The 24,129-nt window shown below is 47.5% G+C and overlaps 1 protein-coding gene across 11 annotated transcripts; it reads right to left on the minus strand.

The window, feature by feature from the left end:
• Positions 1 to 864: 864 nt before the first annotated feature.
• Positions 865 to 23,189, minus strand: ZNF384 (zinc finger protein 384). Of its 11 annotated transcripts, none has more exons than XM_082278368.1 (11): positions 23,160 to 23,189; positions 22,495 to 22,543; positions 21,388 to 21,577; positions 18,709 to 18,779; positions 18,319 to 18,559; positions 17,651 to 17,981; positions 5,438 to 5,662; positions 4,619 to 4,801; positions 3,762 to 3,840; positions 2,767 to 2,925; positions 865 to 2,597 (listed from the first exon to the last, which is right to left on the minus strand). In XM_082278368.1, exons 4-11 carry the CDS (start codon positions 18,772 to 18,774, stop codon positions 2,322 to 2,324), a joined length of 1,560 nt encoding a protein of 519 aa, XP_082134494.1. In that variant the 5' UTR covers positions 18,775 to 18,779; positions 21,388 to 21,577; positions 22,495 to 22,543; positions 23,160 to 23,189; the 3' UTR covers positions 865 to 2,321. The 11 variants fall into 11 exon arrangements, with proteins under 11 accessions (XP_082134494.1, XP_082134486.1, XP_082134490.1 ...); XM_082278360.1 differs by lacking the exon at positions 23,160 to 23,189 and adding an exon at positions 22,876 to 23,095 and having other exon boundaries at positions 18,709 to 18,775; positions 21,388 to 21,547; XM_082278364.1 differs by lacking the exon at positions 21,388 to 21,577 and having other exon boundaries at positions 23,160 to 23,183.
• Positions 23,190 to 24,129: the final 940 nt, after the last annotated feature.

A 24,129-nucleotide genomic window follows, 5' to 3' on the forward strand; every position in this document is an offset into this window, starting at 1 on the left:
GTCTGAGGGGGAGAAAGTCCCATTCAGGCTCGCTGAATCACAGATTTGGATGTTTCCAGAACTAGTAACCAGAAGCAAAAGGAAGGAGAAATCTGGCTTAAATATTTAAACAATGAGAACACTAAGCCCTTGCAGCAGGCTACCAATGGATTTTGTGTCCCAGTGCCTCAAAATGAAGCCAATACATTGTCAACACAGTTCAAATACACATTAGTTCTTGGGGCTCAATACAGCCTAAATGGATTGAAATGTCACCTGTGAAATGCAGGAATAAAACCAGACAGGTCCTTCTAGCCTAACCTATGCACCTACCAAACACTCCACCCGTCTGCAGCCAACCCTGGTGACTAAACGCAGAGAAAAAGGTCTCTGCCACAGGCTCCCCGCGTGCAGAGCTCCTCGCTCTCCTCGTGCAAACCCCAACGTGCCAAAGGCAGGGATGCGCCGCCCTCGCGCCCGCACAGCCCCTCGGGACTCACAGCAGCCACAGGCTCCTGCAGGGGTTGGGTGCAGGGGGAAGGAACACACGTCACAGGGGCAGGGTGCTCACAGCAGCACCTTTGAGGAGCCTTTTACACCAATTTATTTCTATACAGGGTGGTTAAAAAAAAAATAGAAGCCCCTATTGGTTGTTCATACAGAAGTCTGGGATTCTATAGGCTTTGGGTGGGTGACTGATTTTAAAACCCAACAATACATGCTTTTTCCCTTGCCTTCTCATTCTCTTCCAAGTCAGCCTCCATGATCCAAAGAAACTAACAAGTAACACACAAGACTAGCAGTCATGTGGACCAATTTAAAAAAAAAAAAAAAAAAAGAGGAAGAAGAATTGAAGACGAAGAGAAAGGGAAAAACAAACAAAGATTGAAAATAAAAATTCGCCAGGATAATGCGTTTTATAAACACAGAGATAGAAACAGTTACAGCAAGGACAGAGCGGGCCAGGGGTGGGGAATAGATATTTATATATATATATATATATATAAATTCAAGGGGCCTTCAGTTTATTCTTGTTGGCTCCCCCTTCTCATTAGATTGGTCTCTCTGTAGGGATCTTCATCCCCTTCTCTCCACTGTCCACCTTTTGGGGATTCTCTCCCATGACCAGGGTCCAGAAGAGGCCACCACTGCCATGTGAGTCCAGCCCGTCTTGGCAAGAGGGAGCCTGGGAGAACACTCTGGCAGGAGATGAGCAGGAGAAGCTAGCCTTTCCCTGCCTCCTGCCAGCTCCTTGAAAAGACTGGTCTATTCCTCCTCCTCTTCCTCCTCCTCCTCTTTCCCTTTGGGAAACTGGGGACAGGACAGGTATGTGAGTGTCAGAACTGCTGTCATTCCGCCTTTCAGGAAAGGGAATAGAGAAAAGGGTGATGATTATTTTGGCAGTCTCTTACCCTCCCTCCAGTTGCTTTTTGGTTTGTTGTTGATGCCTGCAGGCTTTTCTGAGGAGGTGAGGGGAAAAGCAGGAGGGAGAGGAGGAGGAGTACAAGCTGCTAGGATATCATCCACAACAGGCAGGAAGAGCAATGAGCAGGAACCCACATTCCTACGGGGCCATCGTGCTGCTCAGACAGCTGGGAGAGAGAGGCAGCAGCCAGTTCAGACAGACTCCTCTCTATTGCTCTCCACCAGGGGAGGAGAAAGAATGCAATACTCCACAGCCCTCGGGCAGTGTAGGCACCTGTCCATCCCAGAGAACATGCCTCACCTCTCCCCCCTCCACTGGTCTCACCTTCCACTGGGGAGAAGGTTTCTCCCATCCAGTCCTTGGGGCAGGACGAGCGACCCCTCCTCCCTTTCACAAGCAGGAGGGACAGGAATGGATATTTCTCTCTTAGACACTCAAGGCAATCCTCAAAGAACCCCATCCAGCTGTGAACCTTGCCACATTCTTCTGTGGCCTGCTAAAAACACGTGTCCAAGCCCCTGTACATACAAGGGCCATCTCTCCATCCCATCCACCATGCGTGCCTCAACACGCAACCCCACTTCGTACACATCCTACAGTGAGAGAGAAGGCAAAACAGGGGCCTTTCTTTGGGTTTCAAAGGAGGGGCTCTTGCATGAGGAAGTGATCCCAGCACAGGAAAGGGGCTCTTGCACAAGGAAGCATCCTCCTACCAGGCAGGCTGTTGCACAGAAGGAGCACCCCCTTGAGACAGGCTGTTGTTCAAGGGGCTGCCATGAACAGGGTTACACGGCCAGAAGAGGCTGTTGCAGGAGGAGAGGCCGGAAACTGTTGCACGAGGAGGGCCGCTGCACAAGCGGTGCCCCTGGCACAGGCTATGCACAAGAGGCGTTCTGCTCCCTGGGTTGAGGTCTCTCTAGGAGCTGGAGAGGTGCTCCACTTGGATGGCGCTGGTGCTGACAGTGAGGCAGATGTCCTTGTGATGCTCTGAAGTCTTGTAAGGAGTCAGGTCAAAGGAGCACTGGGGGGGAGGGTTGGGTTGGTTAGTGTCTCCAGAAGGGCCCCCTGCTGCCCCCCCGCCCTGCGGCTGGAAGTGCTGCTGCTGCTGCGAGGCCTGGGCTTGTGCCTGAACCACCTGCTGCTGTGGGTCAGGGATGTTGTGTTTCCGCATGTGCTTCATCAGGTACGTCTCCTGCAACGGGAAGAACCGTGTGAGAGGAGGGGACGACGCTCGCAAAGCCAAAGCCAAAGCCAACAGGGAGGGACATGACAACTCAGGGGACTACTCCCGTTCGATCTAGAGGAGCCGCTCCCTGGGAAGTTTGTCCACTTCTGCTACCCCCAGGGCAGCAAACACTCACCGAGGTGTAGGCCCGGCTGCAGATGGAGCAGGTGTAGACCTTGGCGTGTTTCACCGTGTGCGTAGCCAGGTGTACCTCCAACGAGGCAGCATCCGTGTACGCACGGTGGCAGTTGTGGCACTTGAAAGGTTTGTCTTTGTTGTGCTGCCGTCTGTGGGACTGGGGGGCGGCAGCAGTGGGGAGGAAAGAGAAAGCAAGCATGAGGAAGTGAGTATTAGTACTGGAGACAGCTTTACCTTGGCTTACCCCTTCCAGCCAGGCCCCAAGCTCCCAGCTGCTGAGGAAGGTACACCTGGCTCCCAGCGTAGGGACAGAACTTCCCCCTCCAGCCCACCACACCTTCCCCACACACGCCCTTTCTTCTCAGGCATACTGTGCATATGAAGAGTAGAGACTTAATGCTCCACAACCCCCATCTTCTTTCCATGTTTCTATGCAACTCTCAGTCTTTTCCTGGTCTCTCCTTTTCTGCCCCCCTACACATCTGCTCCCATCATCTAATACCTTCAGGGCAGGATTTGCTTTAACTGCTTGCAGGTGTTTACAGCTCTTTGCCATTTGGCACACTCTACAGTTCCCCTCCTCCAGGGTACTGCAACAGGACACACCACCTCTGCTTCCCTATATCCCTACCCTTATGCCCTCCATTTCATTGTAAAACAAACAAAAACCCATCCAGATACCCAGACTTTATTGAGTGTTACATTTTGCAAAAGTCTTGCCCCAGCTAAGTTAGAAAACTGCAAAACAGATGGGAGGAATTCATTAAGGTCTCACCGCTTTCAAGTCAAGTTAACAATTTTACAGATGTGACTGTTTATGTGGCTTCTTTGGGCCACTAGTGCTACAAATCAGGAATCTTTTCCCTGCCCAGGGCTTCAATAACTTTCTGTATTCTTTTACTCTCCTCCCAGCTGCCCCACTTCTTCCATCTCCTCTATCACAGGCACCCATGCCAACCACCACTGGCGAGCAGGACACGCCCAGCCCCTTACCTGCAAGTTGGAAAGCTGGGTGAAAGCCTTTTCACACCCAGGGTGAGCACATTTGTAGGGTCGGTCCCCGGTGTGGATACTGTTGAGGAGGAAGAGCACAAATGGGAGGCAGTGAGCAGGAAGACAGGGCAGACTGCCAGGGCCTGCTGCTGTGAAGGGGATGATGTTGCCTCCAGATGCTGTTCTAGCTGGACAAAGGGAGCTCTGTCCAGCTCCTGTGTCCAGTTAGAAGTTGGAGAGACAGGCAGTCAAGCAGATTTCAGAGAGTGACTAGGACTGAGGAGCAAGAGCTTATGAAGGCCTGGACAGCTCAGAAATGTGTTGGGAAGGGGTCTGGAGTCCAGGCTCCCTGCTCCAAGCTCAGGAGTCCCAAATGACCAAGAAGAGTCTGTTCTCTTGCTTCCACAGTACCAAGAAAGCAGCTCTGTTCCTTCTCAGGGTAGACACTCCAGCACTTTTCCTTTTAAGTAACAGGCTGAGTTTACCTACAGTGTTAATCTGTCCCTGTCCCCCTGCAATGCCAGGAGCAGCTTCCACACACGCAGTCCAACCCCCAGGTGCCAGGCTGGGATCCCCTACAGCCAATGCCTCTCTCTCTATCGCTCTCTCTCTCTGCGCCGCCCACGGTGCAAGACCAAGGATCCCCAGGGACAGCACGTGCCCACCTCAGCCCTGACGTGGTCAGTGTCTCCTGCGCAGCCTCCACTCCGTCCACTCTGGTGGGTCACCTCCTTCTGGGGGTGCAGCCGGCCGCATTCCCCGCCCGCCCCCCGCATGCTTGGCGCGCGTGCTCCAGAGGTGCATGCCGGCAGCGCGGGGGGACCAGGGCCAGGCCCCCAGCCTCCTCTGGCCCTTACCGTGTGTGCTGCTGCAGGTGGGAGAGCTGGCGGAAGGCCTTCTGGCAGTAGCGGCAGGTGTAGGGCTTGGCCCCCGAGTGGATGCGGAGGTGCTGGGCCAGGTAGGATGTGTTGGCGAAGCTCTTGGAGCAGTGAGGACACTTGTGCGGCTTGACAATCGCCGTGTGGAGCTTGGAGTGGATCCTGCCGAAGAGGAGGAGGAGCAGCAGCAGTTGGACATGACCGCCATCTGGCTAGTGCTGATGGAATGAGGGCACAAAGGGGGTGGGACAGCACCACGCTATCTGCTACATGAAGGAACTCCAAACACAGCATGAGCTCTCTTGGTCTCAAACTGTGCTCCGCTTGGATTCAAGAGACCATGGTCTGTCTGCACCGGGGAAGGATCCAGAGAGAGGAACTATAGAGCTTGGACTGAGGGGCATTGGCAGAGCTGTGTGTGGGAAGCCTACGGCTGAAATAGCAGGGGGGCTGCAAGCCTGGACTTGAGATGTTTGGCAGAACTACGCTGGGGTGACAGGGAACAGTCCTCCTATGGCCACTCTACTCTCACACTGACACAACCAGCCCTACCTCCTGTCAGAAAGCATCACTCCACTGCGAATGCCTCTCTGGCTGAGCAGAGCACCCAGCCCCTCACAGCCAGGGACCAGTCTCATGTGCCAGATACCGCTACTGCCAGTCTCACGTGTACGAGACCTGACCAGCCTGTGAAAACCAGCCAGGTCTCCCCAGGCCGTTGCCCACTGAGGTGCTCACAGCATGCTGGGATGACGGCAACATGCAGTGCGGAGGGCCCCAGCCTCCTCTGGCCCTTACCGTGTGTGCTGCTGCAGGTGGGAGAGCTGGCGGAAGGCCTTCTGGCAGTAGCTGCACGTGTAGGGCTTGGCCCCTGAGTGGATGCGAATGTGCTGGGCCAGGTAGGAGCTGTTGGCGAAGCTCTTGGAGCAGTGAGGACACTTGTGTGGCTTTGTCTCCGTATGGGACTTGGAGTGGATCTGCATCTCCGACTTGGAGTAGAAGGTCAGCGAACACATCCGGCACCTGGGACCGGGGCGAGGGGAAGAGACAGCGTCACATGGGGGTAAGCCCCAGTATGGATCAGCTCTAACTGCATGGGATATTCCACACTGAGTGAAGAAGGGGTGTTTTCCTACTCTGTGGTGCTGGGGAGGTTTCACCTGGGACACTGCTGGGCTGTGAGTGCTCCAGTCCCAGGGGGACAAATTTAAACTGGGAGCTGGTGTAACAGACCAAACAATACTTCACAGCCAGACAAGTAAAGGTGTTGGAAGAAACCAACTGGCTTGCAAGAGAGACAGGGCAGCACTTTGGAAATTTTCTGACAGCAATCCTAAGGGGACAGGAATAATTCCCAGACAAAACCCCCACTATGTTAGTCTATGATTTATTTTGGTCAAAAAAACCTTGGAAAACCTGGAAATCCCAGGTTACAGTTCATACTGAAGTTAATTCCATGTGCTGTGAAGTCTGTGAGAGCAGTTATGGCCAAATCCACTTAACTCTGCTCCCATTTTTGGCAAAGACACTCAAATATCTAGGATACAAAATGCTGAGAATAACAGCAGTGCTGCTTTCTTAGCGGGTCTCACCAAGATACTCTGGATATCAAATGTGGTATTTCATTGGTCTAGTGGGCTTTCATCATTTCAGTCTTACTGATGTGATGTAAAATGTTTTGTCTGGGCGTTTGGATCCATCTGTTCCCATAATGATCAGAAGTGTATTTGTTAACACACAGACTCTTTGAACAAGAAGAAGCAGTTGGCATCACTCTGCTATGGATGCTGCTGTTAAAAACTGTTCCTCCACCACACCACCAGGCTGTTAAGAGAAGCTCATACTGTTTTACAATTCAAGATGGTAAAAGCTTTTGTGGTTGATAATTTGACAGAGAGATAGAAGCTGCATCCAAGTTACTAAACTTATTTCCCCCACCCCCCCTAAATGTGTGTCAACCAAGGGGCAGAGTTAAGGTTTATCGGAATTTCGGCTTTTCATTTGCATTAAAGACAAAATTGAACCTCCACATGTAACTTCCAGGGTCACATTTGAGAGAAGAAATGCCATCCAGAGGAAGTCTGGTTAACACGAATTCAACCTTCACAGTGGTTTTGTCTGGGAATTTCCTGGAGTTTTATAGTGTTTACAAAACTGCTCAGCACCAGAAGTCTCTACAGGTATTACAAGCCACAGAGAGCTGATCCTGCTCCTCCCCATATCCATCTCCTCTCAGGAGGATACTTCATTACATCTACTGTTGTGACTCTGTTGGAGCCAGAAGCTTTATGATGTGTGCAGTCTGATTAGCATATGTCATGTAAGCAGTATTTATCCAGCACCTACCTTAACTTCCACAGGCCCTTCCGAGCCACAGCTTGATTCCAAGCCATATAGCTGGAAGCCATGCCTCCCTAGCAAGTGCTCTAACACACACCTGTTGTAACATGGCCCTCCTCTCCACCTCTGCTCTTTTACATTCATTATCATCTCTAACGGTTGTTCCCACGTGTTCTACCTTCATCTTTCTCTTAATCCATTTTAATTGCAAGCCCTAACAGAACATGCAAACTAAGTACATCCTTACATAAATCCCTCCTCACACACCAATCCCTTCTGGAATCAAGGAACAGAAGCAATTTGGCTGTTTATGCCTACATCTATTAAAGATAAAAGGAGTAAAAAGGAACATCAGCATCACCTTTTTAAAAAAAGTAGCTCTTGGTTTATAAACCAAACTATATCAAGTTGCAGTTTGCTCCAGACTTGCCAAAATGCTAGACTTGAATACAGCATATGTATTTTGCAGTAATCAAGTCATACTTAGAGGATGAGGACTGTGTATCCTTAAAAGCACCAACGTTAGAAATACAATTTGAGGTGAATAGTGAACTGAAAAATTCCTTTGAGTCCCCAAGTCCAGTTCCCTGCTAATGCAAGCAATTACAGCATAATCCCATGCTTGACTTTTAAGCAAGCTCCTTCTCAGCAGATGCTGACTTCCATTACTCTCAAGTGAACCCCGTTCCACAACATCAGCCCTCTGAAAAGGAACCATTCAATTGAGAACAAGCTCCCAGTGTGATGCTGTGCTAATATGGTTCACCAAAACAAATGGGAATAGCAGGTATCCTTTTTGTATACAGGAGGGGAGCAACTGCTCTTGCCAACAGCATGCCTCATTCTGAAGTCCATGTCCTCAACGATTACTGAGAAACTCACACAAACTTAAAGAATGATGGCATGTGGAAAACTGGCTTTGCAGGAAAGATTCACTGACTCCAGTCAATCTAGGTTTGGAGTAAAGCTTAAAGATAACTTGGTCAATATCCAAATAAATATACATAGGGAGAAAAACATCAGTTACTAGGGGCTTATTTTATGAACAAAAGAAGATATAATGAGAAAAAACAAGTGACAGTAGAAGTGAAAAAAAAAGAGGAAACAGGCCTTTTCCAACCGTGAGAATAATGCATCTTTGGAACAATGCTCGGAGGCTACAACATGATCTCAATCACTTGGCCCCTACAATCAATATTTTGAGAATCCAGCTACCTTTCTGAGAGAAATATCCGTCTAAGGGTTTTGCTCTAGTTTAATCTCTTCTGTGCTGTACACAGGACACTGTATTTTAAATAGTCTGTTCTGTTCTAAAAAATTAATGAACTTTACCATGCTGTCAAGTCTAAGTAGTCCCATGCATTAAATCTACAGTGCCATAAAGCCATCTACTTTATCTTCTGTAACTTCTGTGCACCCTTTCCTTTATTTATTTTCTTTGCCAGCTATCTGCCTTCAGGTCAGAAATTCTCTACAATAAACTTCAATGAAGAGAAACAGACTGCATGTCCTTTTCTATCTTCAAAATAAAATTATAAAGAAGTTGTTTCAAAACCTTACCAGCACTTGTGTGATTGTTAGAAAAAACAGGCCTCAACACCAGTAACAAAAGCCCCCCAAAACTCCAACCCCCTTAAAACCCCCAAAATCAAAATAAAAACCCCAAACAAACAAACAAACCAACCAACCAATCCCTGTTGTCTGAATTTAGCAGTTATAGACATTCTGATACTGTTTTTCAAACAACATTTAGAATGAAAATCTTGCAAGGACTCATTTTCTAATCATCTAATTAGCATCAACCCTGAGAGTGCAAGACTGTTATGCAGCATTAACAAATTCATGAGCCTTATGAGTTAAAAAAAGCCCTGGAATATAACAGAAAGCTGCATTTCAGAATTTTTTATTGTGTGGTATCAGGCTTTTTCAAGGGAACAAATGATCCATTTAATTAAGGGCTTCACATTCTGCCTCAGACAACATCAAATATTAAAGGAGAAGATGCAATCAGCCCTCTAGTGGGCAAATGTGGATTCAAAAAAATGTTAAATCTATATGGATAATGAGAACATCCCATCTGACAATTGCAGCATTTCAGTATTCTACTTCAGTGAAATTCTGGCTGGGGAGAGGAAAAGTAGGGAGTGCTCTTTGCTAAGCATGAATGAAACACTATATGAAGTAATTGATTTCTATCCTCCCTCTGTTTAATATCCATTTTTAATAGTCTCCCCACTGTGCTTCTAAACTACCCCTCCTTTGGCTGCATTCTTTCTGACAGCAAGTAACAGAAATGACTGCAGCATTCCCATTGACGGTGTGACACAACATCCCCTGCAGCTGCTTGTTATGGCTCTGGAAATTCAGACAGCCTTGGAGAAAATATCCTTAATAACACAGAGGTTCATATCAACAGTTAAATTAGCACTCAGCCATATGCCAGAGATCAAAAGTAACCCCTTCCAATGCTTACAATGCTTTCTTTTTATAGGAAATAAAGACATTCAGAAAATGCTCATGTTAGACAGAGACACTGAAAAATCATGAAATGCCAGTAAAAGGTGGATGTGCAATTCTAATTCTACTCCCATATGAAAGTCATCACAATGAGTCATAAACAAAATGATGCTTATAGCAACTACACTACAACTCTGTGGCACACAGCGCTGTATTTTTTTCCACTTTTCATGGAATGTTCCGCCTCATTCATCAGATGCAGTTAGGAGATAAAATACCATCTGAAACACCAGCTCATAGTAAAAATTGCCTAACATGGATGAACAGCCTTTTTCAATCAAGTGCTTAATTAATCAGTATCACAGTAGTGAAAACTATGTAAGCTTTTACATGGCTCTGAGAATTCAAATTCCTAGTATCTACTGAGAGTAGACTTACAAGTTAGTTGAGTCCTTGCTCCTTCTGTTAGGCTACAAATAGAAGTTAGACTATGAGTTTATTAAAATAAAAATCAAAACTGGAAGGTCTGAAGTTAAACCAGATTTAGGCTGTCAGAGTCAGCAGTTCATTTAGCAAGGAAGGAAATGTCCTGCCTTTGCAATGCAGAGTTAATGAAGTAACTAATGCAAGCATAGCATAATAATGGATGCACAGTTCATGATAAATGCTAACTTGACCCTTGCATTCCCTCAGTTTTTTTTTTTTTTAAGCTGAAGTTAAAACACTTTCTTGTTAATATTTTGTAAGAGGCAGGGAAAGGAGACAAAACTAACATCCAAGATACACAGGTACACTTGGGCAACACCTAAATAAAGCTAGCAAGTATGAAGATGCCAAATGAAGGCACAGGAATTGTACCTCTGTTTCCACACTGGCACACCCAGCATCAGCTCCTGTTCAAAAGCCAACACTGTGCTTCCACTGAACAATTTACACTACTGGTGTGTGTAACAAATCTATCCACTGTGGTCAGAGATCTTGGGCAACTTATTTCTACAGTCCTTCAGTTACCTGGTGGCTTGATAAGGCTGCAGAAAAGCATAGTCTCATATACTGGCAAGGCAGAGAGTAGTTTTAAATGCTCTCATCATATGGCACTTTCCCAGTTCTCAGATTTGAGAACATCCCTGAATTTTGTCCATTTTTCCAAATGACCTTAAAAATACCTGACCCAGAATTTTGTGGTATTTCAGCATACTTCACAAGTTGCCTGTCTTCTTTTAATGACTCTATTGTTTATGCTTTCAACAGTTGCACCTTAACCTTTTCTGTCATACTCTCGCACTGGGAGCTTTCATGATGTCACTTAATTCCTAAAAGTCTTTTTCACAGTCATTGCTTTCCAGGATACTGTTCCTCCCTTCTCCTTATCTTTAGATCAGAGACATTCAATAGTCTAACAAGACACTTCTGTCTGATAATGTTTCCCATTGTGTCCTAACATCTGGACCTCAATCCCTGGCTGCTGGAGACATCACGCTGTCCCAAAAGGCTAAGTCTTCCATGGGACTGTATTAAAATATATTTTGTCTGAACAATCAACCACATAAAGATCCCCTTTTTTTACAGCTATCCACCAGCATTGCTTTTATCTTTAGGTTATCAGCCATGACTTTCTGTTGACCTACAAATCACCTAACATCAGGCCTAAGATACTGTCTGCCAATTTTTGAAATCAGTCACCATTAGCATAAAAGACCAACAAAACAATAAAACACAATAAGGTGCTTCCTAGTATGGTGATAACATGCAAGAGCTAAAATTAGAAGAATACAGAAGCCCCATTAGAAAGCACTAGGAAATTTGGAAACACCAGGATTAGGGTCATCCATGTCACCGTAATTTGGCTCTGCAATGCAGGTGTGTTCTGATACAGCCTTATCGACTGTTTCCACAGAATTGCACTGTTATTTTGTTACACAGACATACTTAACAAGCAAATGTGGAGTTTTTTCTTTCACCACTCTGGACAGCCATAAGCCTTGTCAACCACATGCAATTCCAACCTCGTGAAGCAGAATCACTCATCTCTTGTACCCACCACAAAAATATCAGTGCTCCATAAGCACTCATCTATCCCCACAATGTCCCTGTTTTATTTTTTGTAAGGGAAAGGAATCACAAAAGACAGAGGGAAACACAGTAAGAGACATATTCACTAATTCCAAGTGGCCAAACTGATATCTGTGACCCCTTTTTTTCCCTTTGAAGGAAAATTCCTATCACATACATCCATATCACTGCTCCTATAGATGTCTATGCCACTGCTATGAGATGCAACACTTCTGCAAAGCAAAGCAGGGTCTGACCCGTGACAGAGGACTATTCAGTGATACTTGAGATTATGCTTTTGGGAACACCAAATGTTAATTATTGCAGGGTAACTCTCTGTGGTCATTTGTAGCCTGAGACAAATGCAAATCCACTGAAGATTTGACCTAATTCATACTTGCACACACTTCAAGGCAAGATTATCTGTAGGGCTGTATGATACCACAGCAATCTGTGGCAGAGGCAAGTGTAATCAGCAGTTCTTTGTACCAGCAAATGCCTTCCCCAGATCATCCTCCTCAATTCCACAATCCCATGTCAATGCATTTTATTTTCTTTTGACAGAACATTCCTTTCAGATTGAGCAAACATGCAGGACTCTGACAGGCTATCATGTACCAATAACTAACTAATAAAGGATAGTATCAGAGGGCATTGACTCAATAGGGCTGAATTAAGGTGTGATCAGGTAAGAGGCTCAAAAAATAGTTTTGAAGTTCCCTCTCTCCCAAGCTGAAATTGTAACTGTCCCACTTATTCCCTTGCACACACTCATTTCCATTGACAAGTAACATGCCAAAACTAGAATTTGTGACTGAAGAACTTCTCCTGTCAATTCCTTCTGTTTGGCACTATGAGGAACTGCCAAGGGAAAGCACATACATGCACACACACAGTTACAGTATCTCACCAGAAGGGAGAGAACTTACCATAACACAAGTTTTTACCTCATTATACTCTGAGGCATGTGGCCAATCTGATTGTCATTTTCTAACCTCCAAGCACTGCATTTATGTACAAAGCAAGGATTATGTGTACAAACTGCATGTGTATATGTAAATGTGCATGTGCAACTCTCTTCCTTAGAGTTGTGAGATCGTAAGCCAATTCCAACCAATCTGGAAAAGGGGTAAGGATCTTAAAAGTCAATACAAGTCTCAAAAATATGCAGCTGAGGAAAGAAGAGAGACTCTCTTGGAGTCCTCTGCTGAGGGAAAGGGCTAATAAGCTCACCCTTGATTAGACATCAGAGAATCCACACAGGAGAGAGCCGCTGGAAACCAGGCATCATTAGTTCCGCTGCTCACGGAACTACTTGTTAAAAAAAGCAAACAGAAATTCCAACATGTGGCATCATACTGACACCCACGTTGGTCATCAGCAATCTTAAAATCCATTGCACAGACCTCTGCCACTGCAGCTAAGATGATAAATGACAGCAACAATTCTTTGTCACCTTTTTCTAGCCTAAGAGGGAGATGAGGTTCTTTGCCAGAGGAGGTCACATTTTTGTGCTGACATCAAAGACAGGGCAAAATTTAGAAACACTGGGTTTAATATTTCTAGGCTTTGGAGGGAATGTGGTCAAACTTTCTGCCTGACACTTCAAACTTAATTCCCCCTTTGCCCTTAGCCTTCTAGCCCAGAGCAATCCCCTCTCCTGCACCAAAGCCCAGACCCAAGCTTTTTACCCATGTACCCCAGCCTCTCGATCCTCTACTGCAGGGGCTCTTCCCTATTTCATTCCCTCAATCACCTAACACTTATCTCCTCTCCCCCATGCTTCTGTTTGTTGGTGTACATCCCATACTCTTGTCCCTCTCTGTTCTGCAATTTCTAGCTATCTCATTTTCCAGCACCTAGCAGGTCTGGTTCTTTCCTCCTCCCCTCAGTTTTGGCCATTTACAGCTTATTCCTGCGCTAGCTCTCCCATCTCTCCCTTGCAAAGAGGCTCCCCATCATATCTGCTGCTGCATTCCCTAGTTTGTAGGCTCTTGTCTTTTCTCTCCTCCTTTCTAATTCCCACCTCAACCAAGTTTCCAGATTTACTCAACACAAACAGCTCCAGTCCCTGCACATATCTCATTCTCATCCCTACCACATTTGAACAACCAGTGTCTTCTCACGCCTTGCTTTTGTGCCCATCAGAAGGGGAGGTTACTGTCCACACTGAGCACTAAAGATTCCTTCCAAAACAGAAGGAGGAGCAGCTGTGCCGGAAGGAAAAGCATGCTTGGCCCTTCAGTGCAGCTCTGTAAGATGCTTAGAGGTGCCAAGAGAGCAGATACATAATCCAGCCTCACACAGAAACTGAAAGAAGTTAGGGTGTGTTTCTCTCCTCTCTGTGGAGATGGGATTGCCTGTGCCTGGAGTCGTGCAAGCCTCAAGAAACAGCAAAGAGAATATAACCTTCACTTATTTCAACCACCAAACTATAAATCATCTCAAAGCATGCTCAACAGATTTTTTCTAAGCTCAAAACAGGCCAAATTCAACAATAGTTTCACAGACATATGTGGCTTACAAAAGCCATAGCCACCACATTACAAATCAATTCAAAACTATGGGAAGTTCACCAACAGCAATGCTAAATCCAGTACAGGTCAGAAAAAACAGGCTCAAAACAAGGCATGTCCCAGAAGATGCTCACCTGCTGTATTCAAACCACTGGTTCCCCTCGTGTAGGTAATTTGCTCCCTAATGAGGGTCTCCATCCAGGTTCCTCACCTTCTACAGCTCAATTTACTAAGGCTTCTGTTCACTTTGCACCCTGGATTCATCTCAGAAGTTTCCTATGTCCCTCAGCTGCTTATTGTCTCTCAAGCTCCCTGCTGCTCCCCAGTGAAAGTAGGGAAACCTCAAAACTAGAAGTTGAGAAAACAGAGGTTGTTGATTACACTATGACAGCAAGGCCCTTCTCAAGCCTACGACCTTTCTGTTGGTATCCGCGGCTCCAGAGCACAGCTTGCAAAGCCATTCCAGACTACAAACCGGTATTCATCCTAGATTTTGCTTAATACCAGAACCTAGCAATGCCTATACTATTCTCTTACAAAGAAACTACTTAGACAAGTGTCAAGAAAAAGAGAACTGATGATCTGGGCCAGAGCAGCTGAACGACTTCATCAGTCTTGTCCACTGATCACATCACACCACAGACTTCTAAAAGTGCACATGTACAGGCACCACACCAGGACTAAACAACAATCCTACTGTATCCATGACCTGTTTGCTACCTTTTCCTCAGCACCTTTTAAAGCACTGGGATTCACAGTGCCAGCACCTTTCTAGAAAGACTCTTGATGCTGATCTCATTTTCCAAAGAAAAAGCAAGTTCTACAAAGATGTCAGGGAAGATTAACAAAGAGCTGACGATGAATCCAGACACAACTGAAGTGACATTACTCATAAAGGAAAATCCTTCACAGGACTGGGTTAGATGCTGTCCCCTGAAGGTGCAAGCACTCTTCCAGTAGCACAACGCAAAGCACCAAGGACTCTGCCAGACTAATCCTAAGGACAGGCATCGAAGAGCTGTAAGTACTGCCATCGTTAGCAAAAACCTCACACCTTTTCTTACAGAAAAACCCCTAGTCATAATTCTTGCACCACTTCCACAGCAGCCTTCTAATTCACTTCTAGAGATGATACAGCAGCAAAACAGCTGCCATTTGCTGGAGAAAGCATCTCTACATTTAGTAGAGAATGGGATGAGCTGTAATATATGTATCAAGGTATGTGCTTCAACTCCTTCCACATCTGCCTAGCTATGCTGCTCATTCAAGGCCTTACTCTGTCTTTATCACCACACTAGGAGTCAGGAATTACCAATATTAGCCACCTGCCCAGACACTCAAGACAAGAGAGCTCACAGCACTCAAAAAGAAAGCTTAAAAATATAATTAAATTTGACAAAATAATCCCAGGCTTTAGGAACTGGGTATTAAAAAAAAAAAAAAAAAAAAAAAAAAAAAAAAAATCACACTGATCAATATAGTACAACTCCTTCCAGGAATCTGAGTAGATTATTCTCAGCATCTCATCATGGGAATCAGTGAAATCATACAAACGTAGTCATATGAATGCCACAGCCAACTCCTCCTCCAGCCTGAGAAAGAAGCAGGAGTAGATGAACCTCACCCACAGCCTTAATTTAGCTAGCATATGTCTGCATACTGTAGTGACGGGAACTACTGAAATCATCCTCTAGAATACAGAAGGATCCCAGTATTCCTCAAAGTTTTAACTTGCGAGTCTATTCATATGCATATTATAGAGAAACGATTTTACTATGTTTCACAAAGGTTTTCTCTCCCACAGCTCCAAGAGAAGGTAACGCTTTCCTGTGTTTTTCCAACAGTCATTTTTAGTTCCAAACTTGCAAATGAAATGCATCATCCAAAGAGCAGATCTCAAGGAGGGCAGGAGCACTCCTTGGTGGTCTTCAATAAATCTCAATTTAGCTCTCTCACACCTTAGCACTGCTCAGAGGGAAGGCCTGCTTGGGATGGGGGCTGGAGGAAGAGGTACCACACTCGGACTAAACATAAAGAAATCTTAAAAATAAAGAAATTACATGTCCTCACATATATACTCATCTGTTTTTTCCCTGCAAAGCCTTTTTCATGAGCTGTTACACAGACTATGCGTGTTCATAAAGTTTCTGCTGAGTCACTCCACCTGGTCCTGGGCATTTTTTTTCCAAACTTACAAGTAAACAAGGAGCTATAATTAAAGCCCTGGTTCAGCTTTAATTCTAGTGTTCACTGCCAATTGTGTCCCCTGTAAATACATATTTAACAACCTAATTAGCAACCCAGACTGTAAGCAGCTTGAGTAGTGTGGAACTGTGGCTATGGCCCAAAATAAATGGTGGGATTACAAATAGCAAGCTACCTAACACTCCCACCCTTCCTCACCATACGCTGATTATATTTTCAAAGTGGAAGAACTGGGACATTGGCTAAGATAAAAAGGCTGATCCAAGCTCTAGTTTTGTACCCATTTAACCATGTTGATTAAATATGTAAGTATTTAAAAAATGCTATAGTTAAAAGTGAAAAAATGCCTGAGGTGGGTGCACAGATTCTGTGTAGATGCCTTCATATTCCTATGGCTTAATTCCAGAAAGATAACTCAATCTGTACCAAAACAAAGAGTATCTAGAATGATAAAGAGAAAACTGTTTGAGATGGGATCCTGGGCACATTGCAGGGAAGTGAGAAGACCTAGGGACCATCTTCTGTTTCTGTTTCAATTTGGCTACTAGTTCGCTTCTTATTTATCTTAATCATCCATCAGAAACACCTATCACTGAATCACCCATAAGTGCTCCTGCTTCCCACTGAAGACAGACCATCACATTTATTCCCTACCACTTTCTGCTCTGTCTGGTTCCCACCTTTTCTGAAACACCCATACTGTTTATCCTCTGGTTCAAGTATCCCCTCCTAGCTTATCTCTCTCCTCCCCATCACTCGTAAACTCAAGCCACATCCCTCCAAACTCAGAAACCCAACCTCAGGGCTCAGAACTCTCCTCCCTCTTATCTGACACACTTAGGGTTCAGAACCACCCTTATATTTAATTCAGAAAGACAATTTTTTTCCTTGTTTTATTTGGAGTGCTGAAATAGGAGGAGATCACATGGGGCAATACACACAGGAGCAAACACTATCACCACAGTTCACTTCCTGCTCTATGTGTCTCCAGTTTGTAGTCTTTACACTGGACAGCCTGGAGTCCTAACTGAGGAGCACCCAGGCACACCAGGGCTCTCAGCTACACCAAAAGTGCTCCAGCTGCACCAGACAGCACTGCACTCTGCAGTGCACCAGCCATACTACCTGGCCGTGACATCAAGGATATAGTTTAGCCTCCATAACATCCTGGTCATTAACTAACCTAGTAACATTAACAACTATATATTCAGGAAATCAAGACTGTCCACTAAAAGGAAATCCTTAGTTTTGGGTCAGCCCATCAGTAAATATTCCTGACCAGAAAGAAAACTCAACTCTTTCTGCAGCTCTAAGATTCTCTACTCAGGGACTTTCTAGGATCAAGGCAGAGATCTTCTCTTCCCCATGTAACCCTCTGAAGGGTTAAATACACCCCCATCCCCATGCAATGTTACAGTAAAGGTTTAACCCCACTCCCCACCTGTATGTCTTGCCATCCTTGTGCTGGTCCTCATCATCCTCGTTTGTCAGCACAAAGGGGTCACTCATCTCTGGCAGCCCTGACTCCTGCAATCGTTTCTTCTTCCGGCCCCGGGGTGGTTTGGGGGCAACTCCCCCACCCCCGCCACCCCCTCCACCTTCAGTGAGGGTGGTTGTCCCTTTCTTGGACAGGTCTGGAACCACCTGCAGGGCTGCCTGGGAGCCAGGGGGTAGCGCAGAGACAATCATGGGAGCTGAGATGGGAAAGGTTTGGGCAGAGGCGGCTGTGGTCACCAGAGAACCTGACGGGGAAGTTATCACCAGACCAGGACCTGCAAACAAAGGAAGGTGAAGGAAGTCAGTTATTACATCTCCAATTATGCTCAACCTCCTTATCTGACAGAAGCACCTACTTTTGACTACAACACAAGCAGAAGGGTAGCTTCCCCTCCCAAGGTATTCCCAGTCTCCACTGCTGGAAGTCAAACTTCCATAAAGAGGGGAGACGCATGGGGTGCCTAGAGATTCACAGTGAAACCATGCCAAGGCAGTCCACACTATCAGTAAGGCTAGGAATAATCTACAGGCCAATAAGGATTCCCCAGGATCTCGTGTTCCCCCATCCCAGAGTGCCCTCTGTACGTTGCTGAAGCCTTCGGAGTGCCCTACCTGCTGTCATGAGCCCAGCAGACTGCACTGGTACCACAGTGATGTTCTGAGTCACAGGGGCTTGGCTGTGTGGTGTCAGCTGCTCTGGCTTGGTGTCTGAGTCCATGGAGATACCAGTGGGCAGGGCCACAGAGGTGGGGACCGTCAGCAAGGCAGGGTAGTGGGGGGGAGCCAGGCTGCAGCCCTTCTCTGTGGGCAGTAGCTGCTCCTTCATCTTGTTAATAAACATGGTGTTCTCAATCTAAATGGGGGGGGAAGGACAGGTTTTAGCATACCCTGGCACAGCTTTGTCCAGCATTTGGCTGAGCAAGAAGTGCAACAGAAGCACTCATCATGCATGAACTTCTAACAGGAAGCAGGACCAACGTAACAGAGGTTGGAACATCTTACCTGTCCCGAGACGGTGGGCACTGCTGGCCAGAAGTACGGGGAGGAGTTGAAATGAGATTCTTCCATCCTAGCTGGGCACAGGGGGCAGGAAGAAGGGGGGAGGGAAGAGGAATGGAGGATAAGGAAGACAGACAGACACACACACACAAAAAGCCCATTAAACCCAAGAGACTCCAACATGGAACTGACTCAGTCTATTGCTGTGACAGTTCCTTAATCTCCCCTGTCTTTCTTGAGCAACTTCTCCCCCCTTTTGAGCTATCTGCCCAAATAAAAAAAAAATTATTTTCAGTGGAAAATGTTATTCCCATGGGCTTGGGTCCATCTGAAATGCCTCTGTCCTGGTAGTCCTCCATGCAAAGAACAGGACTGACTAGAAACCCAGAACACATCCAAATTTTCCCAATTATCATCCACCCAAGTACATGGCATAAATGAAGTCTGTGCATCTGCAACCAGGCAAATACAGATGAAAACTGTTTTTCAGCATCACAGACAGTCTGACCCTACAGGCAGTGAAAATTTTGGACTTTGCCTGTCCCTCCACCCCAGCTCAACACTAAGGACCCAGATGCAGCAAAGGGACATTAGCATTATGTTACACAGGAAGAAAGACAGGCAGAGAGAGGGAAATAGACTTGCCCAAGATAACAGACAGCCACAGCAGACCAAGAAGTCATACTTAGGGCTCCTAACTTCCTGCTGCCCATCCAAGCCCCACTCTTGAAATAAACACAGAAATATCACTCAGTATTCCTGCTCTCCTCCAATGAGACTAAGCAGTAGGAAAATAACCTGATTCCCCTGCTCCTGAGATACCCTATTTAAGCAAGATCACGTCACGGCTCTCTATTGCCCATTTCCTTCCTATCTTTGGGACAAGATTCTGTAGGACTGTCCCCAGCCAAGTGCCCACTGCTCCATCTCAACCCTCCATGCATTCAGAGGATCAGTTAGACACCAAAAGACAGTCTCTTGTTCTCTTTGGAAACACCTGACTGAAGAAGCGCTTTCCTTTCTAATCCTTACATTCCTCTGTGTAATACCATTAGTGGACAAAATTTGTTACACTTGCAAAAAGCTATTCAAAACCTAAAGACATTAACAAACCAATATTTTCTGAAGCAGAAGATACATCTATTCCTAGACAAATATGGCAAAAAGGGGTAGGTAAAAACTATGCGCAGAATACATCTGGCAGAGAGCGCAACCACTGTAGGTTTCTCCTGCAGCTGCCTGCAAACTGTCCCAGTCCTATTCCTGTTATGGTCTGTCAGCAGTCTAAGTAATTAAACAGTATTTTTTCTGAAGGGTCTATCTCAATAAGCAGGGAAGCTCAGAGGCATGCCCCCAGTAGCACAGAACACCTACATTACATAAGTGTATCAGGACAGAATACATACATGTGGAATTGCTGTGCATGAGCCAAAATGCGAAGATAATTTTCCTCTATGTGGAGAAGCAGTATTTAAATGAACCAAATTACCTGATAATTTTGGTTTTATGAATTGCTCATGCAACAGCAAGGCCAAGTATTCCTGCCTCACTCACTCACTGCAAATCAACCAATAAACACACTTAAGGATAAATTATTTACCTTACGTTGGTGGCATGCAGTCAGACTGCTCGCTGCCTGACTGAATTACTCTGGATTTACATTGCTGTGATTCAATCAGAGGCTGATGGGGCAAGACTCTTACCTTCATTCCTCTGCTTTCTTTTCTGAGCCAAATTAATTATTAAGTACACTGCCCACAGCACAGCTCTATGCAGGTAACGCCTAATTACACTTTTTTCTTCCACAGGGTGGGCACACATGAAGAGATAACACATCCTTCACAATTGAGCACCACCTGAATCAAAAAGGGTCTTTTGTTTGGAATTTCCAAGTTTGGGGGGTTTTGCTTGGTTTTGGTTTTGTTTTTAAAATAAATATGCCCTTATTTGCTTAGCTTCCACATCAAAACCATCAAAGTGGACCTGACTCTCCAAAAACATAAAGTCTCATATAATAATCAGATGCATTTCCCAAAGAAACTTTGTAGTTGTCCAAGACTCCCTTGGATGCAACTGCAAACTTCAGGAGTTTAACAGAAAGGTGCCAATTTAAGCAAAAATCTCACAACAGCTTTCTTATTTAAAGAGAACAAGTAATGAAAAGCAAGTTGATTTCCAGATTCCAAAATCCAGACTAGCAGAGGCCAGGACATTCAGTGTTTGCCTGTCTCCATCTAGTCTTCCACCAGAACTCCACAGAGAATCTAACTTTTGTTTGCTCAGTTTACAAAGTGTGCAAGTCAAAATACGGCTCTTACTGATTCTTCAAAGGATGGCTACACTGATTTCATTAAACTCCCTTAGAATCCACCTCCCCATCCAAAAATCTTCACGCTTGAGCGTATTATCAGGCCTCAAACTTCTGGCTTGAAAGGCTGGAGTGTGATGGAGTTATAAGAATGTGGAGGAAAAGGAGAAATGGTGTAAAAGTTGAAGCTTTCATGCAATTTAACTAGCAAGCCAGTCTTCCAAAGGCAGAAAACAAAGGTAAGATTCCTCCACCAACCTACTTGTCCTAGTACCCACAGCTGTCCCTCCCCTACCCCGTTTTTAGGCTAAAAGGGTATTTTGAAAACATGCACCCCTATTGGCAGCCCCCACTCAGACGCTGCTCACACTTACTTTACCAGAACTCTGCACGTAACCCTTCCAATTGCTCTATAACTACCAGACATGGGCTGGAGCTTCAACCCTGTACCACAGCACGTTCCCACTGCAGTGCCTTCATCATCCCAGCTTCCACAAACAGGCCAGAGATGGGACCTTCTTCCTATTCACCAGTCTAGTATCAGACAGATGTCAACGTACCCTCCTGATATAAACCAAAAACACTTTCTATGTACAGGCCACAAAGGTACATACACCAAATAAACAACCGAGTGAACCAGAGAACTCACAAGGGACAAGGGATCTGGAGGTTAGATCTCACAAGAGTACTTCACAGAATCATATACTTAACATGCTGGATTTATACTTCTTGGCAGGTCATCACTTTAATCATAAACAGACAGATAAAAGCATGTGCAAGTACACGGTGAGGTAGAGGCTGTGTTTCTGGAAGGCACAATCAAGGTTGGATATGCAGGTATTTATTCAGAGGTTGACTTTTAACACGGTTTTCTTTATTCTCCAGATGCCTGGCTTTTATTTCCTATTCGGCACGGAGCTTTCAGTCAACAAAAGGCCCTGAGTGTAATACTCGGGAACAATTTGGACGGTTGTTTTATGTCTGCCCAAGATCTTTGTTCAATCACAAGGAGCTTTTAGGCTTAATTGCTGCAAAATACTAAGGATGCTGAAAGCCACACAGGCTGTTAGATCAAAAGCAAAAATGCTTCCACGGAACTCATAAGCACCAAAAAGTTCAAACGCTGCTACACCTTTAGAACAAGCGCATTTGAACACACATCAGGAATATCCCGAATGTACCGGACAAAGTCCTGAATCCCAAACCCGCACGTCGGAAATAGAACTTTGGTGCCGTTCCCCGACACTTGTGTAGCCTCCACCCCGACCGGGCGAGCCTCTGTTGGAACAGGTGCCTGGAAGAGGGCATATCCTGCCCCTCAGTTCCTTGCAGGCGGTCAATCCCTTCTCCCGCACCCTGGAGCTCAAATGCCTTCAAGCCCCCAATTCCGGGACCCGCGGCCCATCCCATCTCCTCCCACACCGCGGCAGCCCCCGGGGCGGGGGGGGGGAGTCACTCACGCAGCTCCGGGAGCTCCTTACCCCTCTCACTCTCCCTCCTCTTGCATTTCTCCTCCTTCCAGGGCCGGCTCTGCAAACAAACCGCCTCGGTTACCGGGGCGCCCGGGGCCCCGCATGGCAGCGGGCGGCGCTCCGCGGGGCCCGCGGGCCGGGGCACCCCGGGCATGTGCCGGGCAGCCGCTCCTCGCAGGGCCCGGACCCACCTCCCCCCGCGACGGCCGAGGGCGGGGCCGGCCCGGAGCGCGGCTCCCCCGTGGCGGAGCCCCCGACACCGGGACAGACGGGCGGACGGACAGACAGACAGACAGCCCGCCCTCCTCCATTTCCGCTTCCGGATCGCCCCGGCCCCGGAAGTCCCGCTGCCCGGCCCCCTGCCTGCGGCCCCGCCGCCCCGCACATTACCGGGCTCCCCCCCCAGCGACGGCCCCAGCCCGGCTCCGGCGGCGGCGGCGACGGCCTCCTCACCGGAAAGACAGCGGGGAGGAGCTTCCGGGTCAGGGGGCGGGGCGCGCCTCGGCGCTTCCGGGTCGCCGAGAGGAGCGGAACGGCGTCATCAGCGGTTTCGCTTGAAAACGGGGCGGCGGAGCGGCGGCGGCGGCCGGGGGCAGGCTCCCCTGGTCGGGGGCACCGGCGAGGTCGCCGCGGCCGGAGGTCGGGGTGGGGGTCGGGCGCGCGCGCGCGCTTACCGGAAGCGCGGAGGGCGCCGGCGCGCGGGGAAGCCCGGGCTGGCGGAAGGGCGGAAGTGGCTGTGGCGGGCGGGGGGCGGGCGGGCGCGCGGCGTCCCCGAGCCCGGCCGGCAGGGCCGCTTCCGGCCTCGCGGCGTCACGTGACGTGAGCGGGCGGGGGGGAGAGGCGGGCGCCCTCATGAATATTCATGAGCTACGTGAATAATAATTCGGCCGCCGCCGCCTCTGGGTCAGCGCGGGCTGGGGCTGCCGGCGGAGTTGTCCCGAACGCTGTGCCTGCCAGCGCCTGCGACGGTCCCGGCCCGCCGGGGTGATCCAGGGGGGTTGTCCCAAAGTTTGGCTGCGAGCGCCTGGGACGGTCCCAGCCTGTGCTGGCTCGAGCGTTTCCTGGCACGCTGTTAAGCATGTTTGTCCTGCTAACCCAACAGAGGGGACTGCCCGCAAGCTGCTTCTGTGCCAGATGGGCAAACTGGACCATCTCATTCCCTGTCGGGAACAGGAGGGCAAGGCCAGGCGTGGAGGGGAACAGGGCAACCCTCTTCCCGCAGTGGGCAGCCGGAGGCTCCACGTAACCTCACCCAAACAGCAATTGTTCTATTCGTAAGCGTTCACAACTTGACCCCAGAGGGGGCTGCAGCTCACCCTCGTTCTCAGTCATTGAGAATGCAGTTTCACAGATTCAGCCCACCCAAGTTTTGTCTGGCAGCCTCCCGCTGCCTCCCGTGCGCTGGCACTGCCGGGCGCGTTGCCGTGCAGCGGGAGAAGCAGCAGGCAGTCACTCCCTTGAGCCTCGGGCACCGTGCGGGAGAAGGCAGGAGGCTGTTCCTGGCAGGAAACATCCCGGAGCCGCTCCACCAGATCGCTAAGCCGGGCTGGCTGGTCACCCCCACACCAAACTGCAGACACCCCACGAAATCAGCGCGCCGCGGTGGCTGTTGCTGCTCTGCTCTGTCTTAGACACTTCAGGTGG

This window comes from Coloeus monedula (assembly GCF_965178545.1).
Source record: "Coloeus monedula genome assembly, chromosome: 3".
Lineage (NCBI taxonomy): Eukaryota > Metazoa > Chordata > Aves > Passeriformes > Corvidae > Coloeus > Coloeus monedula.

Excerpts from the sequence above, each read along its gene's own strand:
- ZNF384 (XM_082278360.1), bottom strand. The coding sequence starts at position 21,440 with ATGTCTGGTAGTTATAGAGCAATTGGAAGGGTTACGTGCAGAGTTCTG. Across the intron at positions 17,982-18,318 it reads TGCTGGGCTCATGACAGCAG|GTCCTGGTCTGGTGATAACT; the intron begins GTAGGGCACTCC and ends CTTTGTTTGCAG. Across the intron at positions 3,841-4,618 it reads CACCTGCAGCAGCACACACG|TATCCACACCGGGGACCGAC; the intron begins GTAAGGGCCAGA and ends CCTCCTCAACAG.